This window comes from Syngnathus leptorhynchus, chromosome 11, assembly GCF_054491065.1.
Source record: "Syngnathus leptorhynchus isolate UIUO chromosome 11, UIUO_Slep, whole genome shotgun sequence".
In the NCBI taxonomy this organism is placed as follows: domain Eukaryota; kingdom Metazoa; phylum Chordata; class Actinopteri; order Syngnathiformes; family Syngnathidae; genus Syngnathus; species Syngnathus leptorhynchus.
In genome coordinates, this window is record NC_141205.1 from 7172359 (window position 1) to 7191903 (window position 19545).

General features: G+C 41.3%; 3 protein-coding genes across 4 annotated transcripts in view; 2 read left to right on the top strand and 1 right to left on the bottom strand.

Annotated features, from left to right (window-relative positions):
- Window positions 1-5145, bottom strand: part of pfkmb (phosphofructokinase, muscle b) — a 27166-nt gene extending 22021 nt beyond the window's left edge. Inside the window, exon 1 of one of the 2 annotated variants that reach the window (XM_085924117.1) lies at window positions 4910-5145. The gene's annotated coding sequence lies outside the window, so the exon portion shown is untranslated. The remainder of the gene's footprint in view (window positions 1-4909) is intronic. The other variant, XM_085924116.1, reaches the window with a different exon arrangement.
- c1ql4b (complement component 1, q subcomponent-like 4b) overlaps window positions 1-9732 on the top strand; it is an 11811-nt gene extending 2079 nt beyond the window's left edge. Inside the window, exon 3 of the mRNA XM_085924118.1 lies at window positions 8554-9732. Within this exon, the coding sequence (XP_085780244.1) occupies window positions 8554-8733 (180 nt within the window). The 3' untranslated portion in view covers window positions 8734-9732. The remainder of the gene's footprint in view (window positions 1-8553) is intronic.
- Window positions 9733-11568: 1836 nt separating this feature from the next.
- On the top strand, window positions 11569-19530 carry smarcc2 (SWI/SNF related BAF chromatin remodeling complex subunit C2). Its single transcript, XM_085924099.1, has 26 exons — window positions 11569-11711; window positions 12624-12743; window positions 12828-12913; window positions 12990-13071; window positions 13206-13298; window positions 13412-13481; window positions 13577-13646; window positions 13735-13810; window positions 13891-14135; window positions 14200-14324; window positions 14428-14481; window positions 14571-14608; window positions 14731-14864; window positions 14953-15024; window positions 15121-15234; window positions 15345-15498; window positions 15576-15692; window positions 15776-15838; window positions 15914-16172; window positions 16253-16414; window positions 16488-16549; window positions 16628-16748; window positions 16911-17071; window positions 17166-17300; window positions 17391-17745; window positions 17905-19530. The coding sequence occupies exons 1-26, from the start codon at window positions 11601-11603 to the stop codon at window positions 17967-17969; spliced, it is 3144 nt and encodes a 1047-aa protein (XP_085780225.1). The 5' UTR covers window positions 11569-11600; the 3' UTR covers window positions 17970-19530.
- The last annotated feature ends 15 nt before the right edge of the window (window positions 19531-19545 follow it).

Sequence of the window (19545 nt, forward strand, 5' to 3'; positions counted from 1 at the left end):
CAGATTTGACAAACCAAATCTGTGGCCCACTAAAGCAAAGCAAATGTTTCTTTCTAAATGGATTTCAGTCTTGCACAAAATCTTTACTCACATCTATGAATCAGCGTTTTAAAAATAACGTTGACTCAACCTGAAATAGAAAACAAAGCTGCTTAGAAATCGACCTTAACACGAAAAATAAAAAAGTACAAATAATTGGCAGCAAGGAGAGCGGCGCTGAGATTGACAGGCAAGCGAACAAGGGGATCAGAATTTCTCCATGTCTTGGTGGAACAAAGCCGGCATGCAACAGCTGGCAACTGGCCTCTGAGGACCTGCGACTTTGACGCTAATAAATAAACAAGTAGCCTACAAATTTCGAGCAAAAGCCTTGAATGCTTCCTTCTGGAAATCGCTGACAAGCTTGGCGTACTAAACCCTGGCTCTGTGGAGGAGCTCTGATTCTGACATGTGTACTGGCGAATAGAAGAGTGATGGCACCGTGGGGATTACCACCAGAAGAATGAATGAAAAAAATATATATAAATATATATATAGTTTGTGTTTGATGGCTCAGTAGATAATTTACTCGGTGCATCTACTGACAGCAGCTGCCAGGCTGATGGGTTCTTGTTCAGCGCTCTACTGATTTACATACTTGAACAAGAAAATGAAAGCAGAGAAATTAGTACACCGACCGTTTGACTGTTTGCATACATTGTGAAGTGGAGCCTTTTTACAATTTAAAACAGCTGCTCATTAAATGAGTGTCGGATAGTATTGGGGCTAGAATTTTGAACTTATATTTTTGGGATTTTTGATGCTACATTTTTAGGGGAAATATTGAACAGCAACATCACTGCAAATTGGGAAATCTTGTGTGGTAAATAAAAAAATATTGTTGTTTTGGAGCATCTCATAGATAGGCAGCCCCTTCACCCTTCGGCGTAACTCACCAATGACTTCATCAAACAATCAATGTCTGAATCAATTTTGTCATATACATCTTCTATTACGAATATTTTCCAAACGTTTTGATGTTCTGCTCGAATCAATGCCAGCTTTAGTCTGGTTTCACAGATGAAAACGTGCACTTTTATCAAGCAGGATTTATATGAGCTATAAAGTCTGTAAAAACAGCAAAACCAGATATTGCGTTTTTCATGGCTGTGACAAGTTGTCCATAAAGCACAATGTAAAAAGTGAGGGCAGTTCAATTCCACATAAAATTAGGAGACTTCAAATTGTCATTCCTGTCGTGTTCTGCTGTTAAATCTTTCATAGCCTTGAGATGAGATCTTCTCCACTCAACCTGTGCCCCTCCTTCCACGTAGCCTTTTACAGCCCACGCTGCCTATTGACTCTTTCCCCATTAATTATCTTTTCCATCAACTAAATTATTTAACCCAATTCAGGGCTGATCTTTCCCTCACATTTTACTGTCTATTTTGTGAACATGTGAGGTCAAAAAGGCAAAACCTTGAAAACTTGTTCAACTAAATGGACACAATCATTACAAGGTATTTTTTCATATGCTACGGATCAACTAAAACACCCAAAATACATGTACAACTTTAACTTTTGTCAATTTGCTTGCATTTCAAAACACAGCATCGTTTAAGTTGGTGGTTGGCGATTCCATCGAGCATCAACTTCAACACAACACACACAAAAAAAAAAAATCACAATCATTTATTGTGTTCATTGATTAAAATGGTAATAGGAATTTGGCACCGCCTCCAGCTGTCCTCATGGAAGTCTGCTCCCACGCCGACCCCCCGACGAGACAAAAGCCTTTTATACTTCACAAAGACAGTGGTTTCATCATTTTGCCAAAATCTTTTTCAAAAGTCTTCGAGCCATGAGTGATGCAACACAAAAACAACAATGAGCTGACTAGGAAAAAAAAAAAGAATCTCCGTGCATTTGTGGTTCTGTACCAAAGAATTGCAGGCAGGTTATCAATTTCTAACAAATTTGGCATACTAACTACTTTCACTCGTTATTGTAATACCCGAAGGTGTCTGTGTTTATGTAGGGCAATAACACACTTGCGTTTTGAGCCGAGGGAAAACCATTAACAAAATATATCCCTATAAAACTCCTTATAACTAATTGCCCACTTAATACTACAGTCCTTACCTTTGTCTTGAGCTCTTGAAGTAGGCACAAATTACCATAGCAATATAATAAACACTTAAAAGGCCTGCAATCATCTTCACAGCATCAGACTGGTGCTGATCATGGTGTTGTCAGTAGGGGACAAGAGTAAGACACAGGCAAAGGGAGGGGACGCCTGGCGAGACAGGTGAGCCAAGGGGAAAGATGGATGGATTTCCACATGAGACCAGACATAGAAGGAGAGCGCAAACACACGAGTGTCCTCTGAAGGAAAAAGACGAGATCGCCGCAAAAGAATCACAAGCTGATGAAGGAGCGTTACCACGTGCGAGTTGACTTTTCAGATTTCAAGTGGAAGAAATTCTCCTCTCTCCTTGTCTCCCATAATTCAAGATTCAGAGAGGTGTTGAGCAAGACGACCTTTTCAATTGATATATAATTCACCATCCAGTTGTACTTTGCCCTTTACACTGATGAGCGTGGCGTGATAATAAGAATATTTATAGCTGCTCCAAAAACCGGTTGGTCATTTGGCCGTCCGCGTGTCTTTCGATGACATCACCGGTCGGAATCATCTCGATATCTTAGCCAAAGATGTATTTCCGCCGTTGACATTGAATGACCTCATTATGAGAGTGTGGCAACAAGTTGAATCAAACATGTACAGCACAAGGAGAGCGAGCGCTGGATTAACCTTCCCTTTAATAAGGCAGCGGGCCTTATTAAAGCCAACAAAATGCTCTGACACGCGCTCCGTGGAGACTCGGCCTTAACAATGCAAGGTGTAAAAAGTTAGAGGGAAAGAAAAAGATTGGCTGTGTGGGTGAGGATAATATATGTGCCTTGTCTGCTGCAGGTGCCGTTCTTTTTTAAAGACTCATTATTCCTAGTGAGGAATGCCTTCAAAAGTCAACCGTAACTGCCATGGCAAAAAGAAATAACATTTTAATGATTTCCACTGCACTTTATCTGTGGGCGTAACAGTTTCTAGGAATAAAGTAGATGGTAAATAAATGAAAATATATATATACAAATACAGTATGTATTTATATATATATATACTGTAATGCAGCTCCCTTTTTACAAGCTGTTCATTGGCTGTTAAGAATTAATTCAGAGAATGAATTGGAAAATTGTGCTATTTACACCATAGCCTTTAAACAATTGCAAAGGGAAAAAAATTATATACTATGAGATATCCATGTGGAATAATATTCCTTAACTTGATCTCAAATGAATATGAAAATATACAGATATAAATGGTGATTAATTGATTGCATTGAAGTGGGTCGAGTAGCCACATTTTTTACTTAAGATGATTCAAAAGTAAAAAAGTAGCAGTCTAGATAATTAATAATTTGCTCATAGAAAAAATACTCAAGCACTGAGTAACTAACTGGTGAGTAACCTTTGGCTAAATGTAAAATTGGGTCACATCATATGCTTTTCTCTTTGTCATTTTGCAAATTAAGATTAAAAAAATTGTTCTCGTATGACCAAGATGATGAAAAAATAAATCAATAAAAATGAGCATTAATTGCTGAACTTCTCCAATTGCTTGTAATTAGTTTGTGTTGATATACCCGCACGGCCGGTGTAAAGGTTCATGTAATTAAATGTACGAGCCCAAGTTGAGGCTCGGATGAGTGTGAAATCCAACAGGTTGTGCTCACACCAAGAAGATGTGACATGGAAGGTGGGAGTTACTAATTACGCTGTCTCGGACAGTGATCCGCAACCACAGTGCTGGTCACATAGTACAATTAGATTTTAGTTCACGCGTCCGCATTAAAGCATTTCACAAATCTGGTGCTCTAATAAATTTCTCTAGATAGAAAAAATATATAGTATTAAATGATAGTAGCGCACATTTATTATAATTTGCTAGTGCTGATTTTCTTTTAATGCGATTAATTTTTCTCCTCCCCCCCTCAAAGGTGTTCAACTCCAGCCAATTAGAGACTTTCTAATCCAAATCTTGACACCAAGGGTCTTGAGTGTTAAGGAAAAAATATTAGCATTTATATGCCAATTAGTGGGTGCAGCAAAGGCTCCTTGTCAACCTGGATAATGAAAACAGGAAACCTCTGACTGGTACATGTAGATGGAGGCAGGAAGAACATGGCACCTTTAACCGAATAAAATAAAAAAGAAAAACATTTTCAATTGCCCTTCTCATCCAGTTCACCCTCAGCAATCCCTGTAGTGAGTTTAAGAGACCGCCGTCTCAATGGCCTCGCTTGGCTGTGAAAGGTCCGTACATCACAGTGAACCCATCCTGTCACTTTTATTACCAGAGGATTAAGAAGCAGTGTGAAACAAAACAAAAGTGAAGAAAATATCATTCTTGGTGAGCTTACTCCTCAGCCTTATAAAAGGAAATGCAGCTTTTAAACGATTATTCTGATAAACCTTGGAAAGGAAAAACAGCTAAATCTTCCATAAAGAAATATAAACAAGTGTATAGAGTTCCAAATAGCAAAAAAAATAGCAAATAAAGCTGAATATTTCTAACAAAATGCCCAAGCATGAACTCAAATCGAGATAAGTTTAGTTGGAAAAAAAAAAAAAAAAATCAACCCAATTAAAAATATGTGGAATGACCTGACCTGCTTGGAAATGTGTTTGCCCTTCAAATATGAGATCATCTATCAATCAACAATCAAATCAATATTTTTTCAGGTTCTAGGGGCCTCAACAAGAGAAACCTTCCCTCCACCATTGACAATTATTTTTCAGGAACATCAAACTCACCCTCGGCATCCAGTGGTGTATAAAAAATAGTATTGTGAATTTCTCATCTGCTCACCATCTCCATGAAAGGTGGCCGGAGTGTAATCTTCTCTATTGTCCCTCGGGGTCCCCCTCTTCTTACCGGCGGCAAAGGATCAAGCGCAACAACTTCGGACCCAGCGACAGAAATCCACTTCCTTGTCACCATCACTCCATTCAGCTGTTGACAATAATCCTGATTTGCCTTTCCTGACTTGTTTTGGCTTCCTAAGCCTCGGCACCTCAACCTACTTTAAGCAAACAAGCACTTTCACTCTGATTGCAAGTGACAGCCGAGGCTTAGATTCATTTGTGCTGTGCACGGGCTCACCATTCTCCGCTAGACTTTCTGCGGAACCGGTTGGAAAAAAAAAAGGTCCAATTGGTTTCATAAATGGAAACAAGTGGAAGCAATTTAAGAAAAAGTCTTTAGAGGTCAGCTTGCTCCACACATGAATGAACATTTTTAAAGGCCTGAACTAAATCATGAACTTGAACCCAAAGAAGCATGTTCGATAATACTTAAAAAAATTCTTTTGGTTAGTTATTAATTCAATATATAATAAAACCATCACAATTGTTCCCAACAAATCCAAACTCAATATTAAAAATTGAAATGCATTTACACTATATAAAAATGAATATCCCTGTGAATGGTGGAAAACAGATTTTAAGGATAGAATATGTGCATGAAATGAGAATTTTCCCTGGAAAGAAAGTAGCCATGAATTAATCATGAGTTAAAAAAAATAAATAAATAAAAACACATTAAATGTCAGCATCTCCACTGACCGAGGTGAGGCTGACTCACACATGTGTTGTCTCTAAGAAAGTCAACCATAAAAAAACATAAATAACAAGGTGTCCTTTTCGGCTAGCTAATGTAATAGATGATGTTCCTTTTTTTTAAAGGCCATTATAATAAGCCCCCATTAATATCACAGCTCGGCTTGGCTGTTAGACACGGCCCGTTCGAGCCAGTATGCAACAATAACTTTTTTCCTATTACATTAAAATAGAAAGATAGAATCAAATTTATGATTTATGATTTAAATGTTTATCTCCCAAAGAACTACATCCCATAATAATCAGCAACCAATTCATTCGATACATATGCCCGACCAATGGAATACTATAGACAGTATGTATGTAATAATATGAGCTGCAAAAAAATGTTCAGTCTTGAAAGCATTTCTAATATTTTATATGTTATTTTGATCATTTGATCATCTAGAGCAGGGGGGAAGCAATATGTTGCCCGTAGACACCAGTGATGGGACATTGTGATTTCCTAGGAATGTTGTGGAAGTGTTATTTGTGAACACTTGCAGAGATTTATAAAAATGAATGTCTTACATATTGATATTGATCTATTTCTGACCTTGTTAAATCATCATTGATTGATGAATTAGTGGGAAAAAATATGAACAGCATTGATGATTAGTTCTCATATTTAAAGGTATTTTGAACAAATACGCAATTTCAGAGGTGTGCATCAGATTGGTAGCTCTTCTCATGGATTAATTTTTATTTGATCATTAGCTTTTCACAATGCATTGTAGAACAGATAACAAAGTATGGAATCAAAATTTACATTTTAATAATTGCTTCTCTTGGACTAAGTACAATGCAGAGAAGAAAAAGTTCACATTGAAATGGTTTGGTATTTATTTGCAGCAAGTTCCAAGCGCCTGTCAGCCTGCAACTCAGCTGAGAAGAGTATCGGGGGAATATTAGCAGCGTTCAACCATGTAGACAGATGTTGGCTATACAAGATGTCAGAATCTCTTTCTTTCTATACTTCTCCAAATACCCATTAGGCCTCCTCCTGGGAATTGTTCTGTCCCTTGCTCGCAAAACAGTCTCTCATATAAAATAAAAGAGCGCTATACTCGATATAGAACTGTGGGGGGGGGTCTTTTTTTTTTCTGTACCGCCTGCAAGTATTTCATGGGTCCATTTGACCATTGCAGCCTGTCCCTCATTTATTGTGATTGTATAGCGTTATTGAGGGGTTGGACCTATTAGGCGCTGAGTTGCAATAGCTGTCCAACTAGCAATTACTGAATCCTGCAAGGGTGTGTAGGCTACCCCGGTGCATCTTGATTTCAGGAGGAGTGGGTCGGGTGTGCTGCGGTCCCTAGGAGACCTGCCACAGCAGCACGCCGTTAATCAATCCGATTTAGACCGGACAGGGACATGCTTAGTCGCTGCTCCCCCGCCAACACCGCCATGGTGAGGAGAGAAAATGTGTGCGTGACCGGCATCCCACTGAAGTGTAAGGACACAAAAAGATGGATAGATGGGCCCAGAATGAAGAGGGAACGATGGCGGTGCAAACGGGATGAAGGCGAGGATGGGGGGGGGCTGGACGGACAGACAACAATTAGTGTGATGGTGTGCGTGGAATGAAAACAAAGGGGATGTATTGATTTGATTTGTCTTGCGATGGAGAATGAAATTACTCATGGTTTTTTTTTTTTTAAATGGAGAAATTGTCCCCACAGAGAAATCAATTGTGTAATGAGTTAAAATGATGAAATGAGAAGCGGAAGCTAATCATTAAATGGAGGACTGATTTGGTTTTTCTTTTAATCACATGGAAGTTGCAAAAGCTTCATGACTGATGGAGAGGAGCTTCTGTTACTCTCCAGTACAAAAAAAATGTAACGTCTGACTTTTTGACCTCTGATAAGAAAATGTGTGATTGAAAACTACTTTTAGGTTTCAAGGACCACCTCAGAGCGTCAACAGACAACAATTTTTTTTGGGGGGGGGAATTTTTGGGGGGAATGTTTAGCAGTTTTTGGGAGAATTTGTTTGATTTCTGATTCCCCGCCAATGCATTTCAATGGCCGTCACTTATCTACAGATTTTTTCTTCCACAATTGTCTGCTTAGGGCTGGTGAGACACCCAGCAAAGGTTCATTCATTATAAACAGATTTGTTTACCGAGTAAAAACCGCCAATCAGCATAATGAATCCAACTGTCCAAGCTGCCATTATAGTGACAATTCTCCCCCCCGCCCTTGAAATGTGTTCAAATAAATCCTTAGAGGAAATGTGTCTGACTCTGAGAGAAAGAAATAAACATGACAATACATATGCAGGTACGCCGGCAAATTCAGACGCATTCACGCGAGCCTTAATGAAAGCTTTTCTGGCATGTGGAGTCATTATTATCTGTACAGACATCATTAGATCCCATTTGTTAGCAGCCGTGTAAACACCATTCCATTTCTTTGGTGGTTATTAGTGTGAGCTAGAAAGAGGATGAATGAAGTCTCTGACTGTTTCAAATGCTTTACTAGCAGTGCATCGGTTCACTTTTTTTTTTTTTCCTACAACATTGGATTTGTTCTTATTTAATTGCAGTGTAAGTGTATCTAATAATGTGGTAATGTTTTTTTTTTTTTAAATCACATGATTACAACCAAGATAGGGCCACACTAAGATTCCATTTAAATGAAAATGACATTGTTACCTTGATATAGATGGAGCAGACGGGTATTCATTCAATGGTGGTAGAAACTGAAAACAACTCAAGCATAAATGTTTTACAGTTTGTAGTAAAGTTGTTTTGGCCACTTGATTCTGTTTATTGTGACGCCACAAGCGAGCAACATTTTTTTTTTTTTTTTTAAAGGATTTGTCAACCTCCATTTTTTTTTCTCCTTCCAGGTGAGGGCCAGCGCCATCGCCCAAGATGCAGACCAGAATTACGACTATGCCTCCAACAGTGTCATCCTGCACCTGGACGTAGGCGACGACGTGTGCGTTCAGCTGGACGGCGGCAAAGTTCACGGCGGCAACACCAACAAATACAGCACCTTCTCCGGCTTCCTCATCTACCCTGACTGACATCATCCCCTTCTGCTGCGGTCTCATGCCAACTTTGAAAAGAATTTCTAGCAAATGAATATAGAATTGTATTTTCATCGGTTAACATTTACCTCAGACAAACACTTGCTTAGTTGTAATTCTGTGCCATGAACATTTCACATTTGCTCAGACTCACGCACACACACACACACTTAAATACGACAGAGACAAGACCTCCTCATGCAGATATACGTTAAGCATAAAACATCATATTGAAAAAAAACAACTATCATAACTATATTGATTGTAGCTGACTGTGTTTGCAAAAAAAGGGATGTATGTGTTGTATGTCTATGTTTAAAGTCCAAGCACATTTTGTTTTGTTGAAGATTGGTTTGGTTATAACGGCATTTGAAATCATGTCAAAATATTGTGTAAAATATGAAAACAACGACATGCTTGCCAAGTCTGTTGATTCTTTTTGGTTTCACCTTTCTCCATTGTGAATGTAGCCAAGAACAAAATGGTACCGTGGAATTTTTTTTTCAGCTGCAGTGAGAAGATCACAAACAAAAAAAATTCCCCCCCCCCTTTTTTTTTTTTAATCAGATCACTGTAGTGATTCTGTACCCTAGGTTTGTGAATAGTTTGCGTGCCTTTTCCACAATTTTTGCAACGATGGCAAACATGACCTTGCATCTCAAGTGAAGTTCAAGATGTGTACAAAAATGAGCACAAATTGAAAATTAAAGAATCAAAATTGTGTTTATTGTAGTTATCCTCCTGTAGCTTTGAACAGAACCTGTGTTATTTTCTTTATGCGAAGCTAATCGTAGCAGCACCTGCCCTCTCATCAAAATCAAGCAAAGTGAACATTTGACTACCTATTTCATATATTTTACATGTGAAAGTACTTCGGTAATTTTTTTTCTTTTCAAATGGAGGTGTTTTGAACATACACATGGGTTTCTGTGCCTTACACACTCTTGTTTTTCTTTCAATTTTCATGCATGAAACCTTTCTCAAATCCAAGCTGAGTTTTCAAGCTGCAATCCAAGTCTGTGCCAATGTTGCTTGACATTTGAGGGAATACAAAACACTAACCAGGGACTGTGAATATTTGAATGTAAATGGATGTCATTTATGTCAATAAACAAAATGAAAAAAAAGGACAGCACAACAAAAGTGTGCCTGTCATATTAAAAATGCATCAAGTAATGTAATACGCCAATGTATCCAAATATGTCACTTTTAAAACGTTCTTGCAACACATGCACTGTAGCGCTTGACCTGTGCCAGAGACTTTTGGGCCCCTGTGAGTGATGCTTAATAGCGCGAGTGTGGATGTTGAATTGATTCTGATGAAAAGTCACCATTGCGCTGGCGTGACACGGCAGGACACAAACATTCCTTTTGCGTGCCATGCTACAATCCAACGGTGTCTTCTGCCATTGTCACGTATGTGTAGCCATTGTTGTCACAGTACTTTGTAAGCTTGGTTGTTTGTGGCATTCTCAACACTTGAACAAACACAATAAAAATAAAAATTAATCTAAATAACCAGTTTTCTCTTTTGCATTTTATAAAGTGAGGCTTATTCAAGTGTCACTATTTATCTAGTATCTATCTTTGAGGTCACATATGCTTTGAAACACCTTTTGCCCAATTTTGAGATGAATCTTTAATCAAAGTTGAGAGTGTGTTCTGTTCTTCGGAAGGAGGTTTAAATGTGGTGCAGATGAGAGCTTTTTGAACAGTTGGACATGGGGGTTGACATCCCCCATCCTCTGTGAATCCCAATGCACCTTCTCGCAGATTCCAACGTTAAGTTAATTGGACAGGGAGTGAGGGTTGAGGAGGGAAGCGTTCAGCCCCATTAGCAATCCCTCTGTGGCAGGGCGATCCGAGAGGATCACAGACTCACAAATAGACGGATTAAAATAATCAATAGGCCTCTCTCTCACTCTCTCTCAGGCTCACTCTCGCTTTCTCACTCAAACACACACAAATACACATCCTCACACACATACAGAGTCTGAGGAATATCAATTGCACACCACTTTTCAATGTTGTCTTTGGACTTTTGCAAATTAGCTTTAGTCACACTAGAGTTAATTTAAGCCTTGAATAAATGAGAACAAGTAAAAAGGTCAGAGATGAAAGCGATCAGACTTGTCTCGATGCTGTCTACGTTTCTTTTTTTTAAATAAGAATCTTTGTAAAAATCTATTGTTTAGTACATTTTGTATAGTTCTAATGTTTCCAGGCGCCGTATATGCCCCAGAGGTCCTAGATTCTCCACCTCTGGTTTGTAGCGATGGCATTAGATCTATCATAATTGATTATGTTCTTTTAGGGTATGGGATTAAACCGAATTCTTGTACATCCATAATCATCAGTTTTCAGGAGAGCCCAGAAACGTCATCTAAAATAACACACCATTTCCAACACTATTATTATTATTTAAAAACTGCATATTGTGATAATTTGGGAGTTTAGTGCCATTTCAATTAATTTCAAAGGGGTAAATTGAATTAATGTACATTTACATGCAAACTCAATTACAAAATTGGTCATGGAACGAATTCATCTTGCAAAGCGCGCATAAAAATGTATCAGTTCTTGCCGGGTTTTTTTTTTTTTATAAATTAAAAAAAATATTTCACCATCTTGGTTTTAATTTCAGATTTTAAATGTGTTTTGTCTTTTAACTGCGTTTATGTTGGGTTTTATCTTGATTTACATCGTTTCATTTCATTTCTGATGCCACGCGTAGAAACCACACTTGTAGGGATTACAACAGCGACTCTTGCTGGATATTTTGATGTATTACAGCAAGTGTGTTGTAGTACCACCGCGCAGCCCCTAGGTGGCGGCCAAAGTCGTCCAGTTGTCTGCAGGGAAAGATGGCGGTACGGAAGAAAGACGGCGGCCCGAATGTCAAATATTTTGAAGCGTCCGATACAGTCTCTCAGTTTGATAATGTGCGCGTCTGGCTGGGAAAGAATTACAAAAAGGTACTGGCAGCATGATTTGTAGACTTCCATTTCTCACGCCCAAGACGTGGACACTAAGCCACGGGCTTTAGAGGCAGTGACAAAGAGGAGAGAGAGAGAGAGAGGGAGCGAGCTCAGCGTCCAGATGCTCGCTCGCTCGCTCGCTCGCTTCATCCGAGTCAGGATACAAAAAGGATGCTGAGCTCGCAGCGGCGCCAGATGCAGCCGCCCGTGCCTTTATCCTCGCGTGTTAATTCGATGACAATGACAAAAGCAGTGGCGCACGCACTGGCTTCCGAGTCTGGGCTCCACTCACCGGGCTCGCACGCTATCGCTAGCTAGGATGCTAATCGGCTAACGGTGCAAAAGGAGCAGATCCAGATGTTGGCTGGATGTGACGCGCGACGACTGGATCCGGGGCTGCCCATGTCGACGCAGCATGACAACAATTCACGAATAAAAGCGTTATTATGAAACCTTTTTCAAATAAAGACATCAAAGCCAAGTGCCAAATTCACTTTCAAGGATCACCAGTATTTCTAATGCTTAATAATGGCGCTCCTATTTGCTTTACTAGTCAGGACAAATAGCACACTAGTAAATAAACCTCAAACTGCAAGAATATTAATTAAATGCTCTTAACAACTTGGATTACTATATTGAATTTTAAGCCTTAGAACAACTGATGTGGCTTAAGCTCTTTTGATTTGATGTCCAACTAGTGCAATGAAAACCAATGTGCTATTGATAAATGTTCAAAAGTGACTACTAGTGAAGAGGTAGTAAATAGTAATTATAATGTTATACTCTGACTAATATGACTATTAGCATGTGATCGAGTTATACAACCATTTTTTAAAACTATTAAAAGAGTATAATATCCCTATTGTAACCTAATCCCAATGAATAAATGAAATATGTCTCCTCTCTCAGTACATCCAAGCAGAGCCCCCAACCAACAAGTCTCTGTCTAGTCTTGTGGTCCAGCTTCTCCAATTCCAAGAGGAAGTGTTTGGCCGACATGTCAGCAACCCCCCGCTCACCAAGCTGACTGTATGTCTTTGACACACGCTCTATAAACGTCTTACCAAATCCTTAAAGGCCTTTGCTTTGAATAATTATAATTTTTTTCATCAGATGAAATCTTTTCTGGACTTCAAGGCCGGAGGCGCTCTTTGCCATATCCTTGCAGCTGCCTACAAGTTCAAAAGTGACCAAGGATGGTAAGACTTTCTTTCCAGCTGGCATAACCCCGCATGGTGCAGTTTTTTGTGTAACTCCAGTCTAATTTCCTGGTAGGCGCAGGTTTGACTTTCAGAATCCATCTAGGATGGACCGAAACGTGGAGATGTTCATGACCATTGAGAAATCCTTAGTGCAGGTGAGTCTTTCTCGCTTGTATATTTAATTACACACAAACCGTCATTTCAAAAATATGACTGATTCATCAAAATCTTGCTCAATATTTGAGTTCACGCTTAGGATTGAAAGCATACTATATTTTTTGTATTCCAGAATAACTGCTTGAGTCGACCGGTCATTTACTTGAGCTCTGACATAGAGCCAAAACTTCTGGGCAAGATGAAAGACATCATCAAGAGACATCAGGTGTGTTTTTAACCACAATTTATATGAGTGCCGTGTGAGATCTTGAGCAAATCATATTAAAGTTATAATTTCAGTCTGTCTTTAGAATCTTCTATTTGTGGATTCTTTTGCAGGGCTCAGTGACTGAAGACAAAAGCTCCAGCTCCCACATTGTTGTTCCAATTCCCGGCAGCTTGGAAGAAGGTGAGGCTTCAAATGTTTTTGGGGGGAAAGGACAAATCTGAATGCAACAATGTTTCCAGTCATGGTTTCATTTCAAAATGTTCTTTTTTCTTCAGAGGAGTGGGTGCGCCCTGTGATGAAGAGGGACAAGCAAGTTCTCCTTCACTGGGGATATTTTCCTGACAGGTTTGTTCCCAGTTAGAGAAAGGAAGGACCTTTCCACGCACTCTTCTTAGTTACAGAGAATCTTTGTTTATCTTTTCTCAACCTGCAGTTATGACACCTGGATCCCAGCCAGTGAGGTTGAGGCCTCGGTGGAAGATGCCCCCAGCTCAGAGAAGCCAAGGAAGGTAATTGAGTGTGAGCACTTTCCATACAGAACTTTTTAACTTTGCCTTTAGAATGCTGACAGCACGGTCTTGGTCTGCAGGTCCACGCAAAGTGGATTTTAGACCTGGACCAGTATAACGAGTGGATGAACGAGGAGGACTACGAAGTGGGAGAAGGCCACCCCAAGAGGAAGAGGATATCGGCCAAGACTCTTACGGACGAGGTGACCACCGCGGACGAGCGGAAAGACAAGAAGCCCGCCAGTGCCAAGAAGAGGAAGCGCTCGCCGTCACCGTCTCCCACACCGCCGCCGCAGGAGAGCAAGAAGAAGAACACTAAAAAAGGGTATGTGACCGTTGCTAAATGAAAAGTGAATGGCCAAGTTCAACGTCCGCGTGTGATGTGACAGGCCGACGACCCCGTACACTAAATCCAAACGGGGCCAAAGGGAAGAGGAACAAGAAGATCTCAGTAAAGATTTGGATGATGCATCACCAGTTCCAGCATCTGAAGACGGAAATGCAACCAAAACAAGTGCGCTGAATTTTCAATATCCCCAAGCGAAACCTTGACGTATCATAATTCATTTGAAGAAATCTATTTAGCAACTGGTTCCCTTTTTATCTTCTTTTCCTAGATAGCAACAAGAAGGATTCAGATTCAACACCAGTCAAGGGAGGAGCAGATATGGGTGAGAATGAAACTGGAATTTGTCAAAATTTGTCTTTGCACTCTCCAACTTCTCTACCCAATCGTTATGTGGTTCTGCGATTTTAACAGACGAGCAAGAGGATGAGTCCATGGAAGTAACAGGAAAGGTAAAAAGTGGCAACCTTAGATCTTCTATACCACTAAAATAAATATTTCTGACATATTCTCATTAGATTGTGCTGGTACCTAATTTTGTGGCCAATAAGTGTCCAATTGTCTATTTGCTTAGGAAGAGGAAGAGGGCTCCTCCCCAAGTGTTAAGGGGGAACCAATCAAAGGCACGGACCTTCACGAAGACAACGTGACGGAGCAGACGCATCACATCATCATACCAAGCTACGCTGCCTGGTTTGATTACAACAGGTAATACCAAACTCGAGAAGGTCACTTTTTTTTTTTTGTTGTAAACTCATCTACTAGTGGACATGACTCATTGTGTCATTCCCTCCAGTGTACATGCTATTGAGCGCAGAGCCCTTCCAGAGTTCTTCAATGGGAAGAATAAATCAAAAACCCCAGAGATGTAAGTAGAGTCGTTTTTGCAACTCATCATTGGTTCGGATTCTTGACGCGTCTTTGATATACTTGAAGTTTTCTCTCTGCTCCCATTTTCAAACAGCTACCTGGCATATAGGAACTTCATGATTGACACTTACCGACTAAACCCTCAGGAGTACCTCACCTCTACCGCCTGCCGCAGGAACCTGGCTGGAGATGTCTGTGCAATCATGAGGTAGTGGACAATGACCGTTTCCTTTTTAGTAGGTCATTGTGTCACATCTCCAGCAATGTATAAACCAGTGTGCTTCTCATTGAAATGAATGAATGCCTCTTACCTTACAGAGTCCACGCCTTCCTGGAGCAGTGGGGCCTAATCAACTACCAGGTGGACTCAGAGAGCCGACCCACCCCCATGGGCCCACCACCTACTTCCCACTTCCACGTCCTTGCGGACACGCCGTCCAGTCTGGTACCCTTACAGCCCAAGACTTCACAGGTCTGTACATTTACAACACAAATACACACACACGCGGGTATACACATTAATATTATTCATCGTGTGCGTTGTTGTAGACCCCCACGCCCCAGCAGATAATGTCCTTCCCGGATAAAGTGAAAGATAAACCAACCGACCTGCAGAACTTTGGGCTTCGGACTGACATGTACAGCAAGAAGATGGGCTCCGCCAAGGTATTCATCCAAAACAATTTAGAAAATGTCCAAATTGGAGTTGAGACACCATATTTATGATGTCATCTTTTTTTGGTACACAGAGCAAGAGTGCAGCAAGTTCTATGAGGGATTGGACAGAGCAGGAAACACTATTACTACTTGAGGTACACCAATACGACCACCGTGACCTGTTTTCAGTCATCGTAATGTCGTTGGATATTAAACCTTGCCGTTTTCAGGGATTAGAGATGTACAAGGACGACTGGAACAAGGTGTCGGAGCATGTCGGCAGCCGCACGCAGGACGAGTGCATCCTTCACTTCCTTCGCCTGCCCATCGAAGACCCCTATCTGGAGGAAAGCTACTCGTCCCTGGGACCGCTGGCCTATCAGCCGGTGCCTTTCAGCCAAGCGGGAAACCCCGTCATGAGCACAGTGGCGTTCCTCGCCTCGGTAGTAGACCCTCGCGTGGCTTCGGCAGCGGCTAAATCTGCTCTGGGTGAGCTCTCGCCCCCCAAGTGCATCTCACATGCAGTTTTTAGTCAGCAGTTACTTGACCTCTCCTCCCTTTCTTCTCAGAGGAGTTCTCTCGTATGAAGGAGGAAGTTCCCGCGGCCCTGGTCGAGGCTCACGTGCGGCGGGTGGAGGAGGCGGCGAGGGTCAGCGGACGACAGGACCCTCTTTACGGCCTCGAGGGTAGCGGCATTGCCGGCACTGTCTTGGAGGAAGGCGAGAGACCGGGTAGGGTGACGTCTGTGTACACAATAATCCAACAAGGCAATTTGAAAATGTTAACGGGGGTCATAACGCTCAGATGAGAACAATGACGACAGCAAGAGTGACAGCCAGTCAAATGAGGAGAAGAAGGATACCAAGGTAGGATGCGTTTTTTTTGGTCCCCCTTTTGTGAACGCTGGTTGATTCATGCGCCAACGCCCCCCCCCCCCCCTACAGGACAACAAAGATGCAGCGAATGAGGAAGACGAGAAAGTAGCAGAGAATGGGAAGAAAGAAGAGGAGAGAGGAAGAGAAGTTGAAGGCGAGAGGGAGGTGGACAAAGCTGAGTCGGAGATGGGTAGGCAAAGGCTAGAGGGCGCCAAATAGGACAAAATGCAGTCATGTTACATCATTAGGCACGATGCAGCACCTAATAAATGTTTTTTTCTGTCACATGCACAGAGTATCAGGTTCTTACTAAAGGTGGAAACTTGATTTGAATTTTTTTTTTTCCTTTCAGGTGACAGCGAGAAGGAGAAGGATAGGAAAGAAGGTGAGGAAGGCCAAAGAGAATCTGAAAGTGAAGTTGAAAAGAAGGCAAAGGTGGAGCGGGACGTGGGCGAGGGCAACCTGGCCACCGCCGCTGCGTCCGCGCTGGCGGCAGCGGCCGTCAAAGCGAAGGTGCGTGGAGTATTAGGGCACAAAATCGTATGACTCAATTTAGGGCTTGGTAATAGGTTAAAAAAAAAAAAAAAATTCATGATGTCATTATCAGCACTTGGCTGCTGTGGAGGAGAGGAAGATCAAATCTCTGGTGGCATTGCTGGTGGAAACCCAAATGAAGAAACTGGAGATCAAACTGCGGCACTTTGAGGAACTGGAAACCATCATGGATCGGGAGAGAGAGGCTGTGAGTGGTAGACTGTGGGAAGAAGTGTTGCTTTCCAAGGCAGAACTTATCTCTGAACGTGTGCTTGTCTGTCTACCTGAACGCTTGCAGCTGGAGTACCAGCGACAGCAGCTCCTGGCCGACCGTCAGTCCTTCCACATGGAGCAGCTCAAGTATGCTGAGATGAGAGCTCGCCAGCAGCACTTCCAGCAGATCCAGCATCAGCAGCACAGCCAAGCCGGGGGTCCCCATCCTCCCCAGACCGCTTCGGTCTCCCAAGGCTCGGCCTCGGCTCAACAATCCGCCAGCGCGCCGCAGCCGGCCCCCAGCCCCGCGCCGTCGGCGCCGCCGGCGGCCTCGGAGTCCCTTCCGCCTCCGGTCCCTTCCGCCCACGCCCACGTGTCGCCCCCGTGCCCTCCCAGCCAGCCTGTGACTTGCCACTCCGGCAGCGCGCCTCCACACCACGGTCAGTGAGAAGCAAAATCAAAGAGCAGCAGCTAACGTGACTTTACTGCCGTTGAATCCTTTGAGAAGAGCTGCGAGCTCTTCTGATCCAATTCACATTCAAGTTTTGTGACTACAGTCAATCCAATGTTTTCTCCTGTTGTCATCATGTCACTCACAGAATCCAACACTCCTCGACCCGCCGAAACACTTCACCCCTCTGCTCTGGTTCCACCCCCACAGTAAGAATTGAAGAATTGCCGTTCAAAAAAAAAAAAAAAAAAAAAAAAAAGCATTTTAATGTTTCTTATCCACCTGGACAAGCTTTTTAATTTGGATCAAGAAAATTCCGATGAGCAGTTTACACACTACACGGTTTGACATTTCTGGTGAACTATGAGGGTCTTGACATGTTTATGATGAAGGAAACGAAGAGTCATCCCTGTTACTTTTATTTTCTTTAAGAGTCCTTTGCAGCTGATTTAATCTCGAATCATTCCGATGTCTCTTCAGTCCCACCGTCGGTACTAATTGACATTTACAGTATGTTAGGGAAAAAAAAAATGCACTTTTAATCTTTCATTGGGTCTCGTTTTAAGACTTGAAGCATCCATGAAATTGAACTTAAGCACTTATGTAACCCTTTGACTGTCTTAATTGTCTTTTCCGATGGATTAATTGGAACTCTTGTGTCAATTACGAGAAGATTGAAATGTTGACTGAACTTAGTCTGGATGCCATTTGAAACAACGTACTGTAAACCAGATCTTCCGTTACAATTCCCATAGTATATGAGAACTGATTGCAAATACTGACAGCGTTCCCCGACAGTTATTTCTGACGACAAGGAAATAACGTATAAGTACTTTAATAATAACGTTCCAGCACTTGGAGAGTAAGAATGATGTTTTGAATTGTGAGGAATGTACTGTAGTGCTGTTTGAAAGGAATGACTGAAGCAGCAACCGCAATTTTTTTCAACATTTGTGTCTATTGCTAAACCAAAAGTTTTGTTTTTGTTTTTTTTTAATCATTTTATCTCACATTTATTCAGTGAGTTTTATTGTTGTTGTTTGTGGAAATGAAGAGGATTTAACCGGTTCGTTTGAAGTTACAAAATGAAGGAAGAAGAAAAAAAAAACAAAAGAAGAGTTGTGTCCTTTGATATCTGCAACGATATCCTCACTTTTTATCCAATCAATTTTTATATTTTTTACTGTTTTTTTCCATTGTCTTTCTTTGATATCAACATTGTAACGGAGTATTGTTACCTTTGTAGCCTCTAACTAACCTTTGTGTGATTGTGAGGACGTGTGTGAAGGCATGCCTTGAAAATCTGTAAACTTTCTTACTACCATGCAGTTTTATTTCCAGTGCCATTGTGTGTGTGTGTGTGTGTGTGTGTGTGTGTGTGTGTGTGTGTGTGTGTGTGTGTGTGTGTGTGTGTGTGTGTGTGTGTGTGTGTGTGTGTTTTGTTGCGTCATGAAGTGGAACTCATGTTTTGTCAGTATTTCACGTCTCACTTGAGCTGTGAGTAAAGTTACCGACATCTGTGTTATGACTTCATCGTGTAGACATTGTGATAAGAAAAACAGCGTTTACAGTATGTGCGTGTTCAGTTCCTGTATGTTCTCACTCGACTGAAGGAAGCAGCTCTTGCATTGATCATTCCAAAATGTCCAAATGTTTTCAGTGACTCTTGTCTTCAATGCGTGCTCAATCTGGCAATTTGGATTCTAAAATCTGAAGAGGTTTTAATTCCACAATGTTAAGGGAAAAAAAATAATAAAAGTATGTGGAAATCTAATTTGGGTTTTCTCTT